The following is a 20,746-nucleotide window of genomic DNA, read 5'->3' as shown; positions in this document are numbered from 1 at the left end:
TAGACAAACAGATAGATAGATAGATCTCTAGTCTACCACTATGCAAGCGAAACAAAACTGAGACTTGAGAACGTTTTGTTATACAAGCATAAACAGTAACTGGGAGGGTTTATGTTACAAGATTAGACAGACCAAAGTTCACATAAGACTGACAATACATACACGTTTTTGCAAAGATGGTTAAACTTAAAACTAGTGTGAGAATAGTATGTTTAACATGCTGAACTTGTGATTTGCAAGAGTTGAATGGCCTCAGTGCTAATGAGCTGGACAGAGTTCAGGGTAGAGAACAGCCCTTGAAACCAACACACACACACACACACACACACACACACATACGTTTGATTATTAATGAGGACATCTCATAAGCTTCCATCGTTTTATCTATCAGATTAATGGCATTTTTTTTACGGAACTCAAGTCAAGAGTATAAATGTTGCAGAAACAACCAGTTTTGTTTTTTAAAAATTGACATTTATTGTTACTTGTTACATATAAGTATGTACTTTGTTCACAAAATTAAAAAATATGTATTTCTTTTTACATTATCTGTACCATATGCATTTTAAAACATGTAATCCAGACTTTCACATCAGTAGATCAAATATGTAGCTGTGTTTGCCATGCATTGAAGCACCATGCTTCAGTTTTTTATCTGATTGTAACAGAAATAAAGAAAATGGTACAAAGACACCAACAAATATTCTATATTAATTTCAATATGGCTTCATGTTGACTTTTAACTTATTAATAAAGTATAAAATGTAATGAAAGACAACACATTTTTTTTTCTGTAAATAAAATAAAAAATGGTTTTGGTGCCATGCTTTGAAACAGAACTGAGATACACCATAAAAAAACATCTTTTTTAATTTCATCAAGGCTGTGTAATTCATACGTATAAGAAAGCTGTTTAAAAGACAAAAACAATCTATAAATCCATTCTGTACCACTATATGCATTCCTTAAGATCACAAAACAGCTACACCATTTATTTCACATAAAACTACTTCATAACCAGTAGCAATCTTCAATGTGTGGTCACTGATGGTAAAAGTGATGACAAACTTAGATTTTCTCAGCAGATAAACAGTCAAAGAAACCCTTCATCTGGTAATACTTAGAAGCCATTCCAGATTTGAGACAGTACATCGTTCCATAAATGCTGTGGGCATAGAAAATCTCTTTTTACTGGTTTATTTACTTGCTTCACCCTCATTAACAACAAACACTCCAGAACAGTGGCACTCTAATGTGTGTACACATGAATGTCATGATTTGTCATTTCTTTAGATACGTCAGAACACAAATGAAGCAATACTGCGATACATAAAACACATCTGGATTTCCACACATCAGTTCCACGTTAGCTCACACCACAGTCACAGCCGACGGGCACAATTATTATTCCACGCTGGACCAAAGTTAACAAATGCTAACTTGCGACAAATATAAATAGAGTAAAAGAACGTTTCACTTTTACCGCTTTGCAAAAATGGCTAAAAAAATTTGCATTTTGAATCTGAAGAAGAGCTATTCACAAAGCTTATGTATAAAATATAAGGTATAAGGAAAAAAGTTAAAAACATCATTTAAAGGGTTAGTTCACACAAAAATGAAATTTCTATCATTAATTACTCACCCTCGTGTCGTGGGTATTTCCTTTGTTGATCTTCGGAACACAAATTAAGATATTTTTGATTAAATCCGATAGCTTTCTGACCCATCATAACCACTTTAAAGGCCCAGAAAGGTAGTAAAGACATTGTTAAAATAGTCTATGTGACTGCATTGGTTCAACCTTAATGTTATGAAGCGATGAGAATACTTTTTGTGCGCAAAAAAACACAAAAATAACCACTTTATTCAACAATTTCTTCCCTTCCGTGTCATTCTGACACTGTGCACGTTGTAAACAGTGCAGCGCTTCCATCAGAACACTTGTACCACTGTAGTCACATGGACTATTTTAACTATGTCTTTGCTACCTTTCTGGGCCTTGAAAGTGTTTATGATGTTGCTGTCAATAGGGGGTCATAAAGCTTTCGTATTTCATCAAAAATTTCTTAATTTGTGTGTGTTCCGAATATCAACAAAGGTCTTACAGGTTTGGAACGAGGTGAGGGTGAGTAATTAATATCAATTTTCTTTTTTGGGTGAACTACCCCTTTAATCGAGGATTGAGAACAAAAATCTGGTGATACAATACCAAAGACCACTGACCGCGCAATACAATATCTTTACAATATCTTGCCGCCTGCTGGCCAGTTCTGATACTGCAGGAGGAACCTACAAAGATTTTCATTTGGTTTCCAAAGTGACACTGGCTACACTGCAAGAGCAGAGAGGTATTACTGACATTTTGTAAACACTCCTGTAGAGTTCAGAGCTCTGGTAATAAGCCCTTTATTTGGCATACGTAAAGTGGCCGACGTGTGCACAACATTTCACACCAGAATCATCTCAAGACTGGCAAAAGAAAATAGTCACCATACAATTGGAGCAGCTTAAGAATACACAAAAAGGGTCTTTTGCAGGCGTCCTCTGCCTGGTCGCACTCTGTCGCACTTTGTGAACACGTGTGCGTTTATATCTTAGACGAACGTCAATGAAGTTTAAAAAAAAAAGTATATTCCAAAAACAAAAAACACTCTTTAGTAATGAATTTAAAAGTGCGAATGAGCCATCGTGTCCATTAACTCTGAAGGGATTCCAGATGAGCTCAGTCAGACCGTTCACTTGGTACGGATCCAGAACTTTTTTTTTTTTTTCACCTTCCCTTCACGTAACCAGCAGTTGTGGTGTAAAGTACCAGATGTGGTGCATTTCCTGGTAAACACTTGGGGAACCGTTTCAGAAATCTCTCGCCTGTATCAATTCATGTCTTGTGGGGTCTTTGCAGGCCTGAGCAACAAAACAGTTTACTGTGCAAAAAACGATGGATGCGAAAAAGACATGCGTGCAAATCTTTGTTAAAAGAGTGCAGCTACTATAGTTGAACGGGGGCTGGGAGTCATTTTATAGACATGATGTACAGCACAGATTTGGGATGCTCCGTAAGCGATGGGAAATGGAAAGTGTTTAGGAGCTTTCAGAGAAAAAGCGCTGTTTAAGGCATCAGCTTTGATGGCTGTGATTCTCCTCAACAGTACTGGGAGTCAAAGGCACGAAACCGCTGAGGACTCACCCCTCACCAGCTTCAGTCCTAGGGAAGGAAATGACATCAGTTATGCTCAACAAGGCTACATTTATTGGATCAAAAATACAGTAAAAAATGTAAAATTGTGAAATAGAATTACAATCGGTTTCTATTGTAATATATTTTAAAATGTCATTTATTCCTGTGAAGGCAAAGTATCATTACTTCAGTCTTCAGTGTCACATGATCCTTCAGAAATCAAGTAACATTTCTTATTATTATCAATTGTTGTGTAAACTGTGATACATTTTTGTTCAGGATTCTCTGATGAATAGAAAGTTGAAAAGAACACAGTGTTTATTTGAAACAGAAATAACATACAATTATAAGTCTTTTATTTTTGATCAATTTGATGCATACATGTTGAATAAAAGTATGAATTTTTTTTTTTTTTTTTTTTTTTTTACTAAAGGCCTGTTTGCACCAAGAATGATGACAATAAAGATATCTATATAAGCATCCACACCTATGCATGATATTGTTCTGTTTATTCAGTTTTGTCATCTGCTGCTTTTAATATATATATATATAATATTTAATATATAATACTATATCATTATAGTTATATCATCTTTGTTTAAACGGGCCTTGACACAAAACTTTTAAAATGTAGTGTAGTATATATTGCATATTACATAGCAATGCTTAGTGTGAAATAACCTTACCTAGCTATGACTCGCTCTCAATAGAGATGGTGATGGCCTCACTTTCATCTGAAAGGCAAGATGAAGGATATTCTCAACAATTTTTCCATTTAGGCCTGCTAGAATGGAGTATAAAAAATTAAACGTACCAGACTTTAAGAAATCTATCTCTTTGTGATCTTCTTCACTGTGGTAATCGTTGCCTAACAGACGGTTTTGGGATTCACTGAGAGGGCTGGTTTGCTCAGCAGGTCCTTCTACAGCACTGTGGGAATGAACCACACTGAGAGTTACCGCTATTGTATTCATCTCTTTTTGGTTGGTTTTCCACAAACACTGCCACTCAATGGTGAGCGCGGAAACGTCACCTCACCCTTTATCCAACCCGCCAGGCTGGGGACATTCAATGGGCTGCTCTGGATCAACAGTGACCAACCGTGTAGGAAAAGAAAGGCCGTCTCCTTGACTATAACAGAAGAAAAACATACTTTATCTCATTTCAAATATTACAATTATTGAACTAGATTTTAAGGACACTTTGGTAAGAAGGTTTTTTAAAAGTCTTATGCTCACCAATGCTGCATTTATTTGATCAAAAATACAGTAAAAACAGTAATATTGTGAAATATTACGGCAATTTAAAATAAAAACGTTCTATTTGAATGTAATTTATTTTCAGCATCATTACTCCAGTCTTCAGTGTCACATTATCCTTCAGAAATCATTCTAATATGCTGATTTGGTACATTTCTTATTATTAATGTTCAAAACAGCTGTCCTGCTTAATATTTTGTGGACACCGTGATACATATTTTATTCAGGATTCTTTGATGAAAATAAAGTTCAAAAGAACAGCATTTACTTGAAATAGAAAACTTTTGTAACATTATAAATGTCTTAACTTTCACTTTAGATCAATTTAATCTGTCCTTGCTGAATAAATGTACTTCTTTCAAAAGAAAAAAACATCAACAACAACAACAAAAATTCTTACTAACCCCAAACTTTTCAATGGTAATGTATGAGGCTAAGGTGTTGTAAGTGGTTACCAGGGCATTACTATGTGGTTACTAAGGTATTCAGAGTGGTGTTGCTATGTGGTAGCACTGTACTGTAGTACCCAAGTGGAAAACAAAAAGAGAAAGCACCAAAATGTAAAACTTAGGGTGCTTTTCAAAACCATGAACTATATGTATGAGCCAAAATATTGCCCTAGCAAGCAGCACTAAAAAAAAAAAACATTAATATTCAAATTCACCTGGTAAAGACAGGAAGTAGCCAGTACTTCTTCTGGTCCCCAAACACCTGAGCAATGTTCTTGCTGAAGCCCAGGGAAAATCCACTTTTATCAGGGCCGTTTCTGAAGACCGGGGCTCTGAACGCTTCTGAACATAAAGAACAATCCAAAAAAGGTTTAAAATGCCGTTCAAAAGTTTGGGGTCAGTAAGGTTTAAAAAAAAAAAAAAAAAAAAAAAAAAAGAAGAAAAAATGACTACTTTTATTTAGCAAGGATGCAACAAATGTGATGGTAAAATGTTCCATAAGATTTTTATTTCAAATAAAGGCTTTTCGTTTGAACTTTCTATTTATCCAAGAATAAAATGTATCACAGTTTTCACCAAAAAAGGCAGCACAACTGTTTTCAACACTGATAATAATAAGATAATAAGAACCAAATCCTCATATTAGATCATGTGACACTGAAGACTGGAGTAATGATGCTGAAAATTCAGCTTTGCATCACAGGATTAAATTACATTTTAAAATATATTAAAATAGAAAACAGTTCTATTAAATTGTAATAATATCTCACAATATTAAAGTTCTTACTGTATTTTTGATCAAATAAATGCAGCCTTGGTGAACATATGACACTTCTTTCAAAAACCTTTTAAAAAATGTACCGATTCCAAACTTTTGAACGCAAAGTAAATACATGAAAAACCACAACATGAAATCATTGAGCTCTTGTGACTGAAGCTGACTGAGTGGATTTATGCTGTAAATTACAGGGGCTGATGGGAAAACAAGCAGGAAATTGCTTCAAAGACTGCTTGATTGATTTGGTCAACACATGGAAATTTGAAGGACCAGTTTACCGAAATAAATCTGAACAAGGTTTTGCTTGTGCACAGCAGGCCTACTGTTGTTGCTACGGTAACTACAGTGAGCAAATTGTCCACATGCATGACAGCTTTGTTAGAAACGTGAATCTATCTACACAGTACATGTAGACAAAGATACAGAGAAGTGAGTATGGTCAGGTGTGTTACCTATGGTGGACCTGTTTTTTCCCACAAGCCACAAGTGGTAAGTGAAGAGTGAAAGAATGCTGATGCAGAACATGGCCGCCACAAAAAAGAGAAACAAGACATGGAATTTGGCGTGAGACTCTGGCAGGTCACTCTGAGAGAGGGGGGAGAGAGAGAAAGGAGAGCTGTGAGACAGAGATCAACAACGAGCAAGACATGGGCAACATGTCACTCCGACACAACCTGACGGGTACGTTAGGGTCACAGGGATAAAACGACAAAAAACAGTCAACGTAACTCAATGACACGTTTACTAAACACTGTGAGGGATTACCTTTGGACAATTCTCTGCCGATTTCCTCCGGCAAAGCTTATTGCAAACAGAGACAGACTGTTAGACACAGGAAGAACACAGCAGGAGAGCAAAAGCTGACGAGAAGAAGGGTTTAAAGCAGCAAACAAGTGCTTGTCGAAACATATACACTACTGCTCAAAAGTTTGACATTAGTAGGATTTTTTTAATGTTTAGAAAAGAAGTCTCTTATGCTCAACAAGGCTGCATTTACTTGAATACAGTAATATTGTGAAATTATTACAATTTAAAATAACTTTTCTATTTCAATCTATTTTAAAATGTTATTTATTCCTGTGATGGCAAAGCTGAATTTCCAGCATCATTACTCTTTTCAGTGTCACATGATCCTTCAGAAATCATTCTAATATGCTGATTTGCTGCTAAAGAAACATTTCTTAATTATCAATGTTGAAAACAGCTGTGCTGCTTAATATTTCTGTGGAAACAGTGATACTATCTCTTTTGATAGTTCAAAAGAACAGCATTTATTTGAAATATATATCTTTTGTAACATTTTAAATGTCTTCAATGTCACTTTTGATCAATTTAACGTATCTTTGCTAAATATAAGTATTAATTTCTTTGAATTTTTTTTTACTGATTTTAACCTGAGTAGTGCAAGTAAAACAAGCAGATGAAATGGAAATGACAGAACAACAGTTGTATGAAGGTGACAGAGTGGACAAGGTTGGTAGATGGGAAATAAACTGATGCATGACTAGCACATGGAGGAAACCGCCGAGATCACACATCTATCCACACGTGTAACACATGATGACCCACATATGACACAATATGACAATCAAAACTTTTACGTACAAGGAAGAAAGGTTCACGAATGAGTATGAAGAAATGTGAGGGATCTACTCACTGTCCAGAACTTTATGAAGTATTGGAGGACAGAGGCTGCGATGAATAAGCAGTAAACAAGCGAGTAGGTCAGGAACAGGATGAAGAACTTGTAGTTGGAGAAACCCACACAGTTATTTACCCTGTGGATAATGGAGGGAAAGAGAGATGTTACCTACTATTTAAAATTTCAGTGTCAACAACTTGTATCTCACTCACCACGGACAGTGATGATCCATCTTCAGTACACACCTGTCAGAAACAAGAACAAGCGTTTAGAAGATAGAAGTCGCTAAAATGACACAAATTGAAACTAAATGCCTTCAGAACTGACCATGAGGCTCTACAGTAACTTACATGTCACAAGCAGAACAATGATGACATCTGTCTGGCTTGATGACCTGGCAGCGGTCACAGTACCGGATAGCTACAAGAAGAGGGGAAAAAAAAAATCATGCCAGTTTCTGTTTTTTATGGCAAAATAACAAAAGGTAAAAATTTATTAATAATAATAAATAGGTAATAAAATAATAATGAATAGATTATACCGGTAATAAAAATAACAATAAATAGATAATAATAAAAGATAGATTCAGAGGGATTTTAGATCTGCGGAGTGAGCCAGAGGTGGTCTTAAAGTGGCTTTGAGTGAGCAAACAACCCTCAAATATGATCAAATTATGTGAGAAATTAGAGGATAGGCACTTTATTAACTGTACTGACATGATAAAAAGAAAGAAAAGACAGAAAATCTTGAAGCTTCACACACTGCTGATTCATGCTGAAGAACTTCTCATTACAATCTATTGTGGCTGTACAGTACTGAAATAAAATTATAATAACAAAAAAAATTAAAACATAATAAAAAATTATAGAATATTGAAATAACATAATATAAAAATTATAATAATTGTGGAATTTTGGGGTTTTGTGGTATTTTTTTCCAGTTTCTTATTGTATTTCTACAGAAATTAACTGTGAGCATAATCAGTTATGAGAACGGACAGATAGACAGACGGACAGAAAGACCGAAAGAACTTTTTTAAGTTTACAATAAAGTCTATACAAGACAATTTAATTTGAAATTTGACAGAAATTAGAAAAAAAAAAAAAATCCTGGTAAAACTTTAAAGAGTTCCATAATTAATTAATCGATGTATAAATACTGATTATTTACACTTAACTAGGGTGGTAATCTTGGATGCCTATAAAATTGATTGCCAGCTAAACTAAAAACTTAAACAGGCTGTTTGTGCAGATAGTTTAAAGTTAATCACTGTTGACAATTAAATAATTAAAAAAAGGAAATTAAAAAATTAAATAAAAAGAAAGAGGCTAAGCCTGTGTTTGACAAAATCTAGTACTCATGCCCTTGAGGTAGAAGCTAGTGGGTCATATTTTGTTAAATATTCTATGTGTTTGAGGATATAAAGTCAGTCTCTAACCTCCTGCCCCGGTGCGGGTGTAGAGGGGCAGGCTAGTGGCCACTCTCTTCAGGATCTCCTGCTGAGTTTCTGGACGCTGTTCCTTCTCATACTGTTCCTTCTCAGATTTAGGTAGACAGAACTAAGACACAATACAATACAATCAGCTCATTGTGTGATATATCAGCAGCATATTCCATTTTGAACAACAGCAGTGTGTAAAATGATACATAAAAAGCACTCTCCATAGAAACTGTCCAAAATAAACACACAACTGTTTGTTTTATACTTGCTGTACCTCTTTGGAAGGGTTTGCTGGTCTTGTAAAGATGGTTTTCCAGTACGACCACACAAACATGATGAATGACAGGTGAAACACAACCAGGTAGATGACTGAAAGGAACAAACAGTATACAGTTATTAACAACAAGACTGCATGAGCCTGCAGAGAAGCCTGCCAGAAACAGCCGGAGTATAAATCAGTCACTTTAAAGGCGTTTGTGATTACTAATGCAGTCTGATTGTGCTGAAGGGCCCGCACAAGTCAGCACAAACACGGACCGAATGAAGCCGTAATTGCCTGACAACTGTGCCAAAGTGGCTTTGTACTTTTATAAACATACATACAAATATCTGTAACTCCTAAAAACACAGAATAGTTATTTGGTGTGTGAATTTAAGAATATTTTTACTAGGCTCTTTGGAATACTTGATTCTGACTGGTTAAGACCAACGACTAACTTATATAGTAAAATCATTTCAACTCAAACTGATATTTAATGTACATTTATTTATTTACATCAAATGTATTAATTTATTTTGCAAGAACTGATAAAATCTATGCAATGCAAATCACCTTGAATAAAAGCATCTGCTAAATGTATAAATGTACATTTATTTTTTTATTTTTTGATAATTTACCACACAAGAAACGGAATTATATACAGGTCATAGACACCTTAAAAGTGATTAAACATCATGATTGTACATTATTCCTCAAATAAAAGTTTTACTCACTTTTTTCGCCCGTGCTGGGAATAGTTACTGCAGAGAAAATAAAAAGAGAGAAAGAAATTGTTTAGCAGAACTGTGACTCATGTCATGGCACATCTGCCTTATCAATCACACTTCTGCATCTTGAAGATATGGATTTGCGACATACTTCACTTGGACATGTAACAGAAGACTTGAGTCTTGACTCTACGTTAGGGACTTTTGAACATGTCTGCTTATAAACTTATAATAAGCAGCTTGTCCATATTGAAAATACAATTTGTGCTATTATTTCAGTAAGAAACTCAACAATCTGGTGTCTGATGTCTGCTCTGGACACTGAATAAACAGGGACGCGTGAATAAATATTTATGGGTTTCCTACTGTAACACTGGGGAAAAATTGCTGTTTGGCTATTTAACATAAATATTTACATTAAAATGAACTGTAAATTAAAGAAATAAGATCATCTCAGTGTCCACAAACACTACCGGATGCCAAACCGCACAATATATGCCCCCAAAACCACACTGAAACCATATGTCTTGCTATTTCGTTCCAGTTTGAAATCAATACGCCAGTTTATGTAAACAAATCATTCATTGAGGTTTCAGTTCAGTGACTTCCGGTAGGCGTGTGCCCGTCTAGTGTGAAAAATAAAGCGCACTTACATATACACAGCTCCACCACGTATGCATAATACGACCAGCACACAACTAAGGCAATAAATATCACCGGTATCCACGCCAAACCCCTCTGGCAACATCTCAGTACATGTGTAGGCGCCATCTTTCTTCTTCCTTGACTACAAAAGACGGGAAAGGGAGGGATGTTGTCCGTCCACCCGTGCCCCACCAACCTCGGCGGTTCGGTTCGGCTCCGCCTTTGCGCCGCCTCTATTTTGCAGTACTACGGTAACGACTGAGTTATGAATATTCATGACGTTGCACGACATTAACCCAGTAGACCTATCTGATTGGCTGTAAAGCAGACGTTGCTAAACGGGATTAGGTTACGTGGCTCGACGCCCGGGAAGTTTACCAAGCAACATCCGCACGAATCCAAACTCGGACCTTTAGCCTCATTCACTATTACCTACGTTAATCCACTAATACTGTTCACTTGAAGGAGTGAATTAAAACGAGTGAGCGAATTCGGACAGCCGTTGAGCGTACATCGGTTAGCTAGGTTTAAACTCCAGAAGAACAAGTCTGATAGAACAGTCAAAATAGAAGCTGACATTGCCTTTTCAAATACACATATAACGTTACTTAATTATTAGTAAAATGAATAAAAATATGAATACACTTACACTACATATATATATTATATATATATATATATAAACAAAATGTGTAATATATATTGTGTATAATATACACACAACAATTACCAATTGCATTCTTCATACAAACTTCTGATACATACAAAAAGAGACTCGAAACAATATAATTGTCGCTTCTTTTAATAACACAAACTTTTCGAAAAATACATGTTTGCACAAAGTCTGCTTAAGTATAGAAATTTTTTTCACTATTTGGTAACAAAGAGACAAAAACAAAAATGGGGTATACAAACTTAACATTCTTATACAGGTTGACATCTATTTGGTACAATTAACCAGGAAACCGCTTACATAGGTCATCTTAATAGAATGGGTTGACATTTACAATCACAGCGCATGTGGTTTAAAATAAAGCCACTGACACAGGTAAACTTAGTTCAAAAGTATCTTCAATACCAAGAGCATCTACATAAAAACTCCTTCACGGGTGTTCTTGTGCATCACTTAGCTCTTATGCAATTCATTGGAAAACAGTAAACAAGAGAACACAGCACAGTCACAAGGGTAAAAGGGAGAGCCGAACAAATCCTTTAATGGCATTCAACAGAGAAAACATGTATGCACACACACACACACATATATATATAAAAATAAAGATCTGAGAGACACATCATCTTTACCTCGTGACATTTCCCTTTACCCCACAACAACTTGCTGTTTTATCTCTTGCCCCTCTTGTTTCCCGCTGGTGGTTTTTTGAGCTGTAGCAGTGGCCCACCTGCCCCAAATCCAGGAGTTTGTGTGTTGGAAACGCCAAAGGTCAACCCAGCCGATGCATTGATGCCTGGGTTACTGAAGTTGAAGCCCGAGGTGTTAGATGTTCCAAATCCTGATAAAGAAAGAGTTTAAAATGAGAGTGGAGAAAATGATCAACTTTTACTGCTAACGACAAGCATTATTGGGCATTTAAGCAATCACATTACAGCAGTTAAATAAACCATGCAAATTTTACATTTCAGTTTCTCTGATATGCAGTGCTTGCCCTTAAGCAGCATGATGTTAATGCATTCTGGGGGAAAAGGGAGATTAGATTTAAGGGGTAGCTGTTGGTAATGGTTAGCGTTGATGAAAGCGGGGAAGAGGGAGGAGGGTGCTAACACACACACCTGCGCTCAGGCTCCCTCCAGATGGCTTGCTAGAGGAAAACCCGAACGACAAACCTCCTGTTGCGCCCCCAAACCCAGGGCCGCTACCAAACGCTGCCGAGAGACAGAGGGGGGGCATTTAGGCAGTATGACTACATATACACCAGAGATAACCTCGCAGTCATAGGGCAGGGGAATGGGGGCTAGGAATGAATGAGTTATATATGAGATTAACTACAAAAAAAAATCATGAAGGAAAAACATGGTGAAGGAAATGTGAAAAATACAAGTTTCTCTTTGCATTATGACAAAAGAAGAGTCCTGATTTGTTGCACATCCTTGAAGGAATTGTCCACTCAGTAACAAAATCTTTTATTTATTCATATTAAATTATCATGCTTGCATATCAAGATTTGTCTAAATGACTTATGCACTATATTCAACATTTTCAGAAGGTTTTTTTTTTTTTTTTTTGAAAAAGACCAAAATTTAAGAATCTTTCCCTCTAGTGATTTAATAGTTTAATACAATTTGTGAACTGAACTAGCTCTTAAGACCGATTTGTTCATAATTCAGACTCATGCAGTGCCTCAATAATGACCCAGTCACAGCAATTCTTGAGATAACAGAGAACTGGAGGGGAAGATTATCAGTGAATAACTTTACATAAAGTTATTGTATAACTTGAGAAGACTTAATGTCCTTGCACACAGAGTCAGAAATTGTTGCATTTTACATTTTGCTCGTTGTGTCAATCAGGTCCGTCAAGAAAAAATTTGGACCGGGTTCTACTTTTTTGCATTTTTCGCATCCATAGCAAGCATTTTGAAAGGTGTTTTGGCAATTCTGTGCCACCGAATGACAAATACGAAAAAACGCATACAAAAATTTCAGACTGTGCAAGGACCTTAAATACTGTGCATGGACCATATTTATGTTGCTTTATGCAGTATTTTGTATTATTCTGTAGCTTAACAGCATGATCACTATAAACTGTCATTGTATGGCAAAGGCCTGCATGAAGATTTCTCAAAATATCTCTTTTTTTATCATATGGGTTCAGTGTAGCATGAGGGTGAATAAACAATAAGGATTTTCATTTTGGTGTGAATTATCCCTTTAAGATTGAATGAGAGTGAAAGACTTGTGAAGAGTGTAGAGATGGAAAGGGAGAGGAGAGGTATATTACAGGAAGTACCTCCGAGGCTTGATGAGCCCATGCTAGTGCCAATACCCGAGGAAAATGGAGTGCCAAAACTGGCCCCCAAGGGCGCCTGAGGTCCTGGGACAAAGAAAGAGAGCAGAGGAACTTACTCTCATGCACTCTCATATATCAGATCCATATTATCAATGAGCAAAAAAATTGATCACAGCCTTGTGAGAGAAGAACATGCTTTGAAAGCATCTTTTGGACACAGTCCTTATTGAAAGGAAGTGGCACAGTGTGGTTTTTAATTAAATAAGAGCTACACAAAAGCATCATCTGAATTACTGCTCATTATGATGGAGCAAATGCAAACTACAATATCAAAAAATAGGCGCTACTGGTTGCAATTTCCATCTTTTTTCAATTTACGAACTAATCCGCTTCTAGTTTAGTTTTTACTTACCTTGGAGCAACACTTGTGTTCTTATTTTGATGGATTAACTAAATCACTTAACTTGGGTCAAAAGTTACTTATTCCTAAACTACATCTGCTGAACCTGCTGCTACTTAATGCATAAAATGTGCTCCTGTCTCGTTTCCTTTTAGCTGGTTTAAATTTGATTAAATTTTTAATTTAGAGATGTGATAAATCAGCATCTCAAATGCAGTCTTTTTATCCAATTCATTGAGAAATATCAATGATTTATCAGTCAAAAAGAAACAAAGACAAGGGCTTTTTTTTAATAAAAAAACTGATTTATTGTCAATTCAAATTACATTAAACATGACAGACAATTGAGGACAAACTGATTCCTAGTAGTAGCTATGGCATTAACACTGTTCAAAACGATTAAAGCCAACCTGTGCCAAAAATGCATTTCAAACAATGGTTAGGACTAAATGCTGTATCCAAAAGGCACACAATTTCATATGTATCAACAAGCATAATCAAAACAAAAAAATAAAGAAATCAAATAAGTTAGATTATAGAATTCACTATGATACTATTTGTAAACAACCAAAATAATAAGCCCCATATTTGTTCCAAGGAATGGAAACGTATACCGAGATTCAGACATGTCTATAAACAGACATCCTGTGTAAGAGCTTTGATAAAGTACCAACACACAAAAGCCACAACTTCCTAAAAGCGTTTTTTTAAAACCATGACATGCAGTAAGATAATTTGTTTGTATAGTAGATTGGCGATTAAAAGCAAAAAAAGCCTGTAAGATCTGAGATTCACAATGGCCTGTAGAGGACATCTATAGGCGGACTATCTGATCTGATTCTCACATCTTTCCCACAAATTGGAAAGTGTGTCGCTTTAGTAAAAGTTATTTGAAACGGTGTTAGAAAAGGCATTACCACCTCTACTATTACTCAGACCTTCAAGTTATGACAGCCATGGTAGAAGAAAGATGGATTTAAGCATGAAATAGCAGCTTTGAGCCACCGAAAGGCTGAGAATCACAAAAACGGCAGTTCTGAATACTGAAGTTTGGCACAATCCTTCACCGTGGACCCTCAACAGTCCCATAAAGCAGCAAGTTCACTCAAACTGAAGGCTTGAACGTTGTAGCCCTTAAATAAAGTGAGACCATGCACTGTAAAGTGATCACTTGACTTAACTTAAAGTGAAAAAAACAACTGCCTTAAAATTATCAAGTAAATAAAAAAAAAATTGTCAAGTATAACTTAGGCTAGTTTATTCAATCACTCATGTAGTTTATTTAATTTTAAGGCAACTGGTTTCCTCGCTTTAAGTTAAGTCAAATGATCATTTTTTACAGTATGAACACCTACTAGTGTTTGTGTATGATTTTCATCTTTATCAGACTTTACTGCAGTGTCTTATAGCCATTTATGATTGGGCTGATTCTATAAGGAAATGCCAATAATTATCTCTCACAACTGGTGCTGTGTGTATATACACTGTGCAACTAAATAAGCCATGCCATTGGTTTAGCGCACTACATATTTACAGTTAATATAATATGCAAAATCACCCACAACAGCCTAGACTTTCTTAGGCACAAAGGCAACGTCCATTTTCAAAAAAAACAAAAAAACATTTGTATTACTGTTAAAAATCGATATATTGGGAAACCGACAAAATGTGAATGAGGAACAGTCAAGTTTTCGCTCAAATGATTTTGGTTAATGGATCACACTGATAAAGCCCTTTTGTCGACTTATTTCTAGTAAAATCACAAATAATAAATGTCTGTAACTTGATTCTTCTCTATAGACTGAGAACCCAGATTCTGTGACATTGGAAGTGGAACATCTCTCACACCTCCAACCTGCTATTATTGCCAGCAAGTCTCCATGGAAACCACAAATGCAACCATGGTTACAGACGGATGGAGGGTATCACCAAAGCAAAGGAAACTTCAACCAAGAACAAAGTACACACAAATTGTGTCATATTCACCGAGCTGTCGAATGAAATACAGTAAATTACCTTAATGCACCTCCGAGTCAGTAGCTTACACACTCCCTTCATACATATCTACACATGCATATGCAAAGCAAACCTCACAGAAATCCAGTTAATTCAAATCATCACAACCACAAAAAGAAAGTGAATGTATATATTTGGGAATAAAACAGCCTGACATTATCACTAAACCAAGCAAGAACCTAATTGCTGTTCTGACAGATCAAGACGTTAAAATGTACGTTTTCTGTCTTTAAACTGATCGATCGCAGATGAGATGTGGAAGCTCAAGCAAAAAGCTTACCTTTAAAACTATTAATTATGAACATTATTCAAGAAGAGTTTTGTATGCAGCTAACAAAATGCATGTTAGCAGTAGAATGCCACCAACTGAGAAAAATATGGAAAGAACTAAATGTGTTCCTGTCCTGAGGTACGACTATCTCTTTCCTGCATAGCATGTTCATTTTTAACAGAATTACACCGCTTTTATCTGTATATTGCCATCTAAAAACAACATATTGCTCAGAAAGCCTCAGCTGTTGTGTTGGCAGAAAAGTGTATGTTGGCACTTCAAAATATCAACTTTCACATCTTCCATGGAATATAGGTTTAGTCGATGATTATTATAAAAGTGTTTCAATCCGTGCGTAGCGGGTATGAGTCTACTCTACAAAGAGCTTGGCTACTTTGTGTAGTGTGGCTACATTAGTGCTGTTGGAATATCAGATTTCAAATCCGATGACGTTCGGTGCCACTCGTCCCCACCAAAACACAAACAGACCACCTCAAGATGGCAAACCCCCTTCTAAACCTTTACTTGATTTGGAATGTGCCCATTTGACCATGGTTAAAACTTATGGGCTATATCAAAATAGCATTTGATGCTACTGGTTTACATCTTGGTTTTTTTTCTTGATAGAGGAAAAGAGATAAAAAGAAAAAACGGAAGTGGGCAAAAATCTCACATCACTAGTTGGCACACGAAGAGTCACATGATGTATGTTAAAAGAACCCTGATGCATGTTAAAAGAACCCTGTTGCTCCATATCTCCAAGAGAGACAGTTTAAAAATATATCAAATAAAAACAGACATGGCACTGACTGAATTTACGGTTTATTCTTGAATTCTTTTGTCTGCTCTGCCTTTCTCTGACATTTCCCCCCTCCCTCATCTTTCTATTCATCCCTTCCCTCGTCATTCTATCAGTCTAGAGGTCAAGATGTCTAGAACTTGAAGGCGGTCAGACCTGGAGCCGGCTGCTGCTGCTGAGTGAGAGTGGCAGCCATGGCAACGGCTGCTGCGTTGGGAACGCTGCCGAAGGGGGCGGGGCCTGTGGTGACGTGCGGAGAGCTCTGCCATTTCTTGCCGGCAACACGCTTCAACTCGAACACGTCAGAGGAGTCATCGAGGAAGGCTCGTCTGTAGCCCAGGTACTGATGTTTGAGAGTCTAAAGAGAACAAGAGAAAAGACTTTTTTAAACACAATAATTCTGCTTTAATTAGATCATGAAATCTACATGTATTGATAAATTACTGTGCTTGAGTTATTAGTAGGGTGACCACCCGTCCCGCTTTGCGTTGTACCGCACAGCATTTTCACCCCCTGTCCCACACGTTGCATATTGAGAAAATGTCCCGCATTTTCATCAGTCTGTTGGTTTTTAATTATCATATTAAGAAAACGTACATGCGTCCTTTTTAAGAAAGCATTTTATTTATTCTTTTTGCTGTGTAGTTTTTCACATTTAACAGTGCTTTGTGAGAAGTAGGCTACAAATACAACAGCCGTTTTTTTAAATCCTATCCAATGTTTGAAAAGAAAGGAGTAAATACAGTCACTAGGTTGTGACGGCTGTCAATCAAAATGTGGAACGGTGATTCGTTCCATGTGTTCACTGTCAGAAAACAAATGGATAATAATTCGGTAAATTAATATTTTAATTTAACAGAATTTACCAACTTGTTGCCTGCCTTGTTGCCTGGTTGTTTTAATTCACATCCATTCAAAAAAAGAAGTTTTTGGTTTAATATATTCTTAATATATAAGACTGTCAATGAACTAATTTCATGTTGTTTTATATTTTATTTGTTCATTATTTATTTTGTTGGATTTTAGTTGGACTTGGTCAAAACTGTTTCAAAAATAGTTATCTGCATGCTGCCTGCTGCCTTTGGGCTCAGTGATGTTGAATTTCAATGACATGCAAAATAAAGACATGTTATGCTACATTGTGATGTAATAGTGTTTTCTGGAAGGGACTAAAGAACCAAGTATTTTTATCAGCTGAAAGGCAGAATACAAATGATTTTATTGAGTTAGATAGACATTATATAACAGTTTCAGGTTATGTTTTAATGTTGGTAACATGTCCCACATTGTCCCACACAAACTTAGTAATCATCCCACATTTGGTTTGTTTGATGGTGGTCACCCTAGTTATTAGTGCATTTTATTCTAAAGAATGTGTATAATAGACAACCATTCAAAAGTTTGGGGTCAAAGATGCTTTTGAAAAGTAAAATGCCTTTTAACATTAAAATGATCAAATGACAGTAAAAACATTTATGATCTAAAATATTAATATTTCAAATACATTAAGTACTTCCTATTTACCAAAGACTCCTCAAAAAATGTAACACTAGCTACGTTTACATGTACACCTTTTGTTTCAGTCGGAATAAATTCATTTTGATTGATGAATTCGAACAAAGTGTTTACATGAATGTTAAATAAAGTGATCGGATTGATGTGCGCGTTTATATGTCACAAGCTTCAAATCAGAATTAACTTTTTTTGACGTGCACACAGCATGAAAATACAGAGTTTCCCGCTGTTTGCACATACTATTCTTCTAAATTGCTTATTTTCTTTGTTTTAAAGAGCAAAGACGACGACGACGAGCACATGAAGCTTTGTGTCGTGCTGCTTATATTAATCAATCAGTAAAAACGGCCATTCCCGAGCCCAAAACAAGGCGTCTGTCAATGAAACGTGTTCCGAAACAAGGACTGGCGGGGTGCTGTTCTGCTCCACTTCACAGACGATGAGTAGAAGGAAAAATTTTAGAATGACACGACAGTTAATTATGACACTTCATTCGACAACAGCTCGTTTACATGTCCTCTCGATCGGATTAGATAAGGTTTAAACCACCCCTAACTATCCGAATTAAATATATTAATCGGATATGGCCATTTCATTCAGATTGACGTGGTTACATGTGACACTTTTTTTATTCCGACTGTGCTACTAGTCCGACTACAATCAGATTATTAGGATTAAACTTAGCTACTGTTTCCACAAAAATTTCACAATATTACTGTTTTCCCCCCTGTAATTTTAATCAAACAAAAGCAGTCTTGGTGAACAGACTTTCAAAATCATGAAACAAATCTTAGTGACCTCAAACTTTTGAACAGTACTGTGTGTGTATATTTAAATGAAATATATATATATAACTATTAAATTATCCCATATAAGAAACTTACCTTAACATTCTCATGAACTGCATGTAACTGTGCAGCAAGTGCAACAAACGTCTGGTAGAGTCTCTGCATGGCCAAGGACAAATCTACATGATAGATGACATCATAAAGTCACTAGGATACAAGATCTACGTTTCTATCATGTGAATCAGGGCAGTGTTTTATTTAGTTGACCGATAGCATAGTGCAGATTAAGACCTTGAGGTGTGATGTGGGAGCCACTGCTCTGGGTGGTCAGATGATTCTCGAGTTCTTCAATCTGCTGACGGTACTGCTGTAACTGCACCTCAAATTGCTCCACCAGAGACCGGAAATAACTGGAGGGAGAGATGGACAGCACATTGGTGGACAATTAATAGTAGTAACTTTTACTGCTATCAATGGTCTTCAGTAGAAGCACACTAATTCACTCACTCAGACGGTGCTGTGTTTTCATGTTGGAGTCCAGGAGGGGTCTTCTGGGTGCGAAGTGCAATATCAGCATTCTTCAATTCCTAGATGAAGAAAAAGATAGATTACAAGATTGAACAATGCTTAGCTGAACTGTTTGCAATGGTCTAAAGGATATTTGTCAAACCTGAGAAGTTTCCAACTTCAGCTTGTCTATGGAGAGCGAATTTCTCTGCAGCCCGCTGGCACAGACAGAGAGGAGCTGTCTGAGCGTCTTGATGTCCTCCTGCACTTTGAGAATGGCTTTAGAGGACATTCTGCTGATCTCTTCCTGGACTTGCTTCTGTTCCTTGACAAACTTCCTGAGAAACAACAGATATTAAAGTTTGCATGAAACAGAAGTTGTGATTAGGGCTGCACAATATTGGAAAAAATTGACATTGCGATATTTTGTTTTTCTGTGATATATTGTGATATGAAAACAGTTTCACCAGAGGAACAGCTCTCTTTGGAAATAATTAAGTATTCTAGACTGATTTGGGTTGGTTTTGTAGGGGAGTGAATCAACATGGATAAATAAGATATAAACAAATTACAAACACATAAATACAATAGGACAAAGATTCAAGTGCAAAAAATGAATAATCAAATGGAAAAATAACACTACATACTAGTGTTCACTGCATAAATTAAATATAATCAGTTAGGGCTGCTCGATTATGGCAAAAATGATAAGCACGATTATTTTTGGCCAATATTGAAATCACAATTATTTAACACTTATTGTTGGGCGATAAGATCAAAGTCTTATTTCACGATATGAGGTACATTTTAAATATCAGTGAAATTTCACAGTTATCGATACTTCAGCAAAAACTAATACTAGGTTAACTAATGTCAAAAACATCATCAGAGAAGAGAAGTTATGCAGGTAGGAAGGAGTCATTTTGATTAAAGATTAGGAGGGCACATGAATTAAAAATAAATAATGATGGATAAATCATTTAAAATAAACACTGCAATATTTCATTAAAAAAATATGAGTTGTTAACTTTGATTTCATCGTGACTTTAAGCACCAGATCAACTTGCAATCAGCCCAAAAAGTGGTGAACTCACTGAAAGTTATCC

At 36.1% G+C, this 20,746-nt stretch overlaps 2 protein-coding genes across 7 annotated transcripts in view; both read right to left on the bottom strand.

Annotated features, from left to right (window-relative positions):
- Positions 1-463: 463 nt before the first annotated feature.
- zdhhc20b (zDHHC palmitoyltransferase 20b) lies at positions 464-10,666 on the bottom strand. 3 transcript variants are annotated; one of them, XR_013820133.1, is made up of 14 exons: positions 10,388-10,666; positions 9,741-9,767; positions 9,022-9,116; positions 8,745-8,865; positions 7,657-7,726; positions 7,519-7,551; positions 7,322-7,442; positions 6,117-6,249; positions 5,102-5,228; positions 4,217-4,309; positions 3,993-4,108; positions 3,865-3,912; positions 1,975-3,205; positions 464-1,778 (listed from the first exon to the last, which is right to left on the bottom strand). XR_013820133.1 is itself a non-coding variant. In XM_079862640.1 (14 exons), exons 1-13 carry the CDS (start codon positions 10,503-10,505, stop codon positions 3,869-3,871), a joined length of 1,134 nt encoding a protein of 377 aa, XP_079718766.1. In that variant the 5' UTR covers positions 10,506-10,542; the 3' UTR covers positions 464-3,205; positions 3,865-3,868. The 3 variants fall into 3 exon arrangements, 2 of the variants coding, with proteins under 2 accessions (XP_079718766.1, XP_079718765.1); XM_079862640.1 differs by adding an exon at positions 6,430-6,465 and having other exon boundaries at positions 464-3,205; positions 10,388-10,542; XM_079862639.1 differs by having other exon boundaries at positions 464-3,205.
- A 499-nt stretch (positions 10,667-11,165) lies between these two features.
- Positions 11,166-20,746, bottom strand: part of nup58 (nucleoporin 58) — a 12,233-nt gene continuing 2,652 nt past the window's right edge. Inside the window, exons 6-14 of one of the 4 annotated variants that reach the window (XM_079862636.1) lie at positions 20,735-20,746; positions 19,804-19,978; positions 19,641-19,720; positions 19,425-19,543; positions 19,230-19,312; positions 16,987-17,188; positions 13,345-13,428; positions 12,168-12,349; positions 11,167-11,890 (exon numbers count right to left, since the gene is read on the bottom strand). The exon at positions 20,735-20,746 is cut by the window's right edge and continues 54 nt beyond it. In XM_079862636.1, coding sequence (XP_079718762.1) covers positions 12,174-12,349; positions 13,345-13,428; positions 16,987-17,188; positions 19,230-19,312; positions 19,425-19,543; positions 19,641-19,720; positions 19,804-19,978; positions 20,735-20,746 — 931 coding nt within the window. In that variant the 3' untranslated portion in view covers positions 11,167-11,890; positions 12,168-12,173. Of the gene's footprint in view, positions 11,891-12,167; positions 12,350-13,344; positions 13,429-16,986; positions 17,189-19,229; positions 19,313-19,424; positions 19,544-19,640; positions 19,721-19,803; positions 19,979-20,734 lie in introns of all 4 variants that reach the window. The other 3 variants (XM_079862635.1, XM_079862637.1, XM_079862638.1) reach the window with 3 other exon arrangements.

The sequence above is a fragment of the Squalius cephalus genome (genome assembly GCF_949319135.1).
Source record: "Squalius cephalus genome assembly, chromosome: 25".
Lineage (NCBI taxonomy): Eukaryota > Metazoa > Chordata > Actinopteri > Cypriniformes > Leuciscidae > Squalius > Squalius cephalus.
The sequence above is the reverse complement of the archived record's forward strand: the minus strand, read 5'-3'. Positions and strand labels throughout refer to the sequence as shown.

What these genes read in the sequence shown, in the direction of transcription:
- zdhhc20b (XM_079862640.1), bottom strand. Translation starts at nt 10,505, where the DNA reads ATGGCGCCTACACATGTACTGAGATGTTGCCAGAGGGGTTTGGCGTGG. An exon ending in CGTGGTGGAGCTGTGTATAT is followed by an intron (nt 9,768 to 10,387) that starts GTAAGTGCGCTT and finishes TTTTCTCTGCAG; the next exon opens with TAACTATTCCCAGCACGGGC. An exon ending in CATTGTTCTGCTTGTGACAT is followed by an intron (nt 7,552 to 7,656) that starts GTAAGTTACTGT and finishes TGTTTCTGACAG; the next exon opens with GTGTGTACTGAAGATGGATC.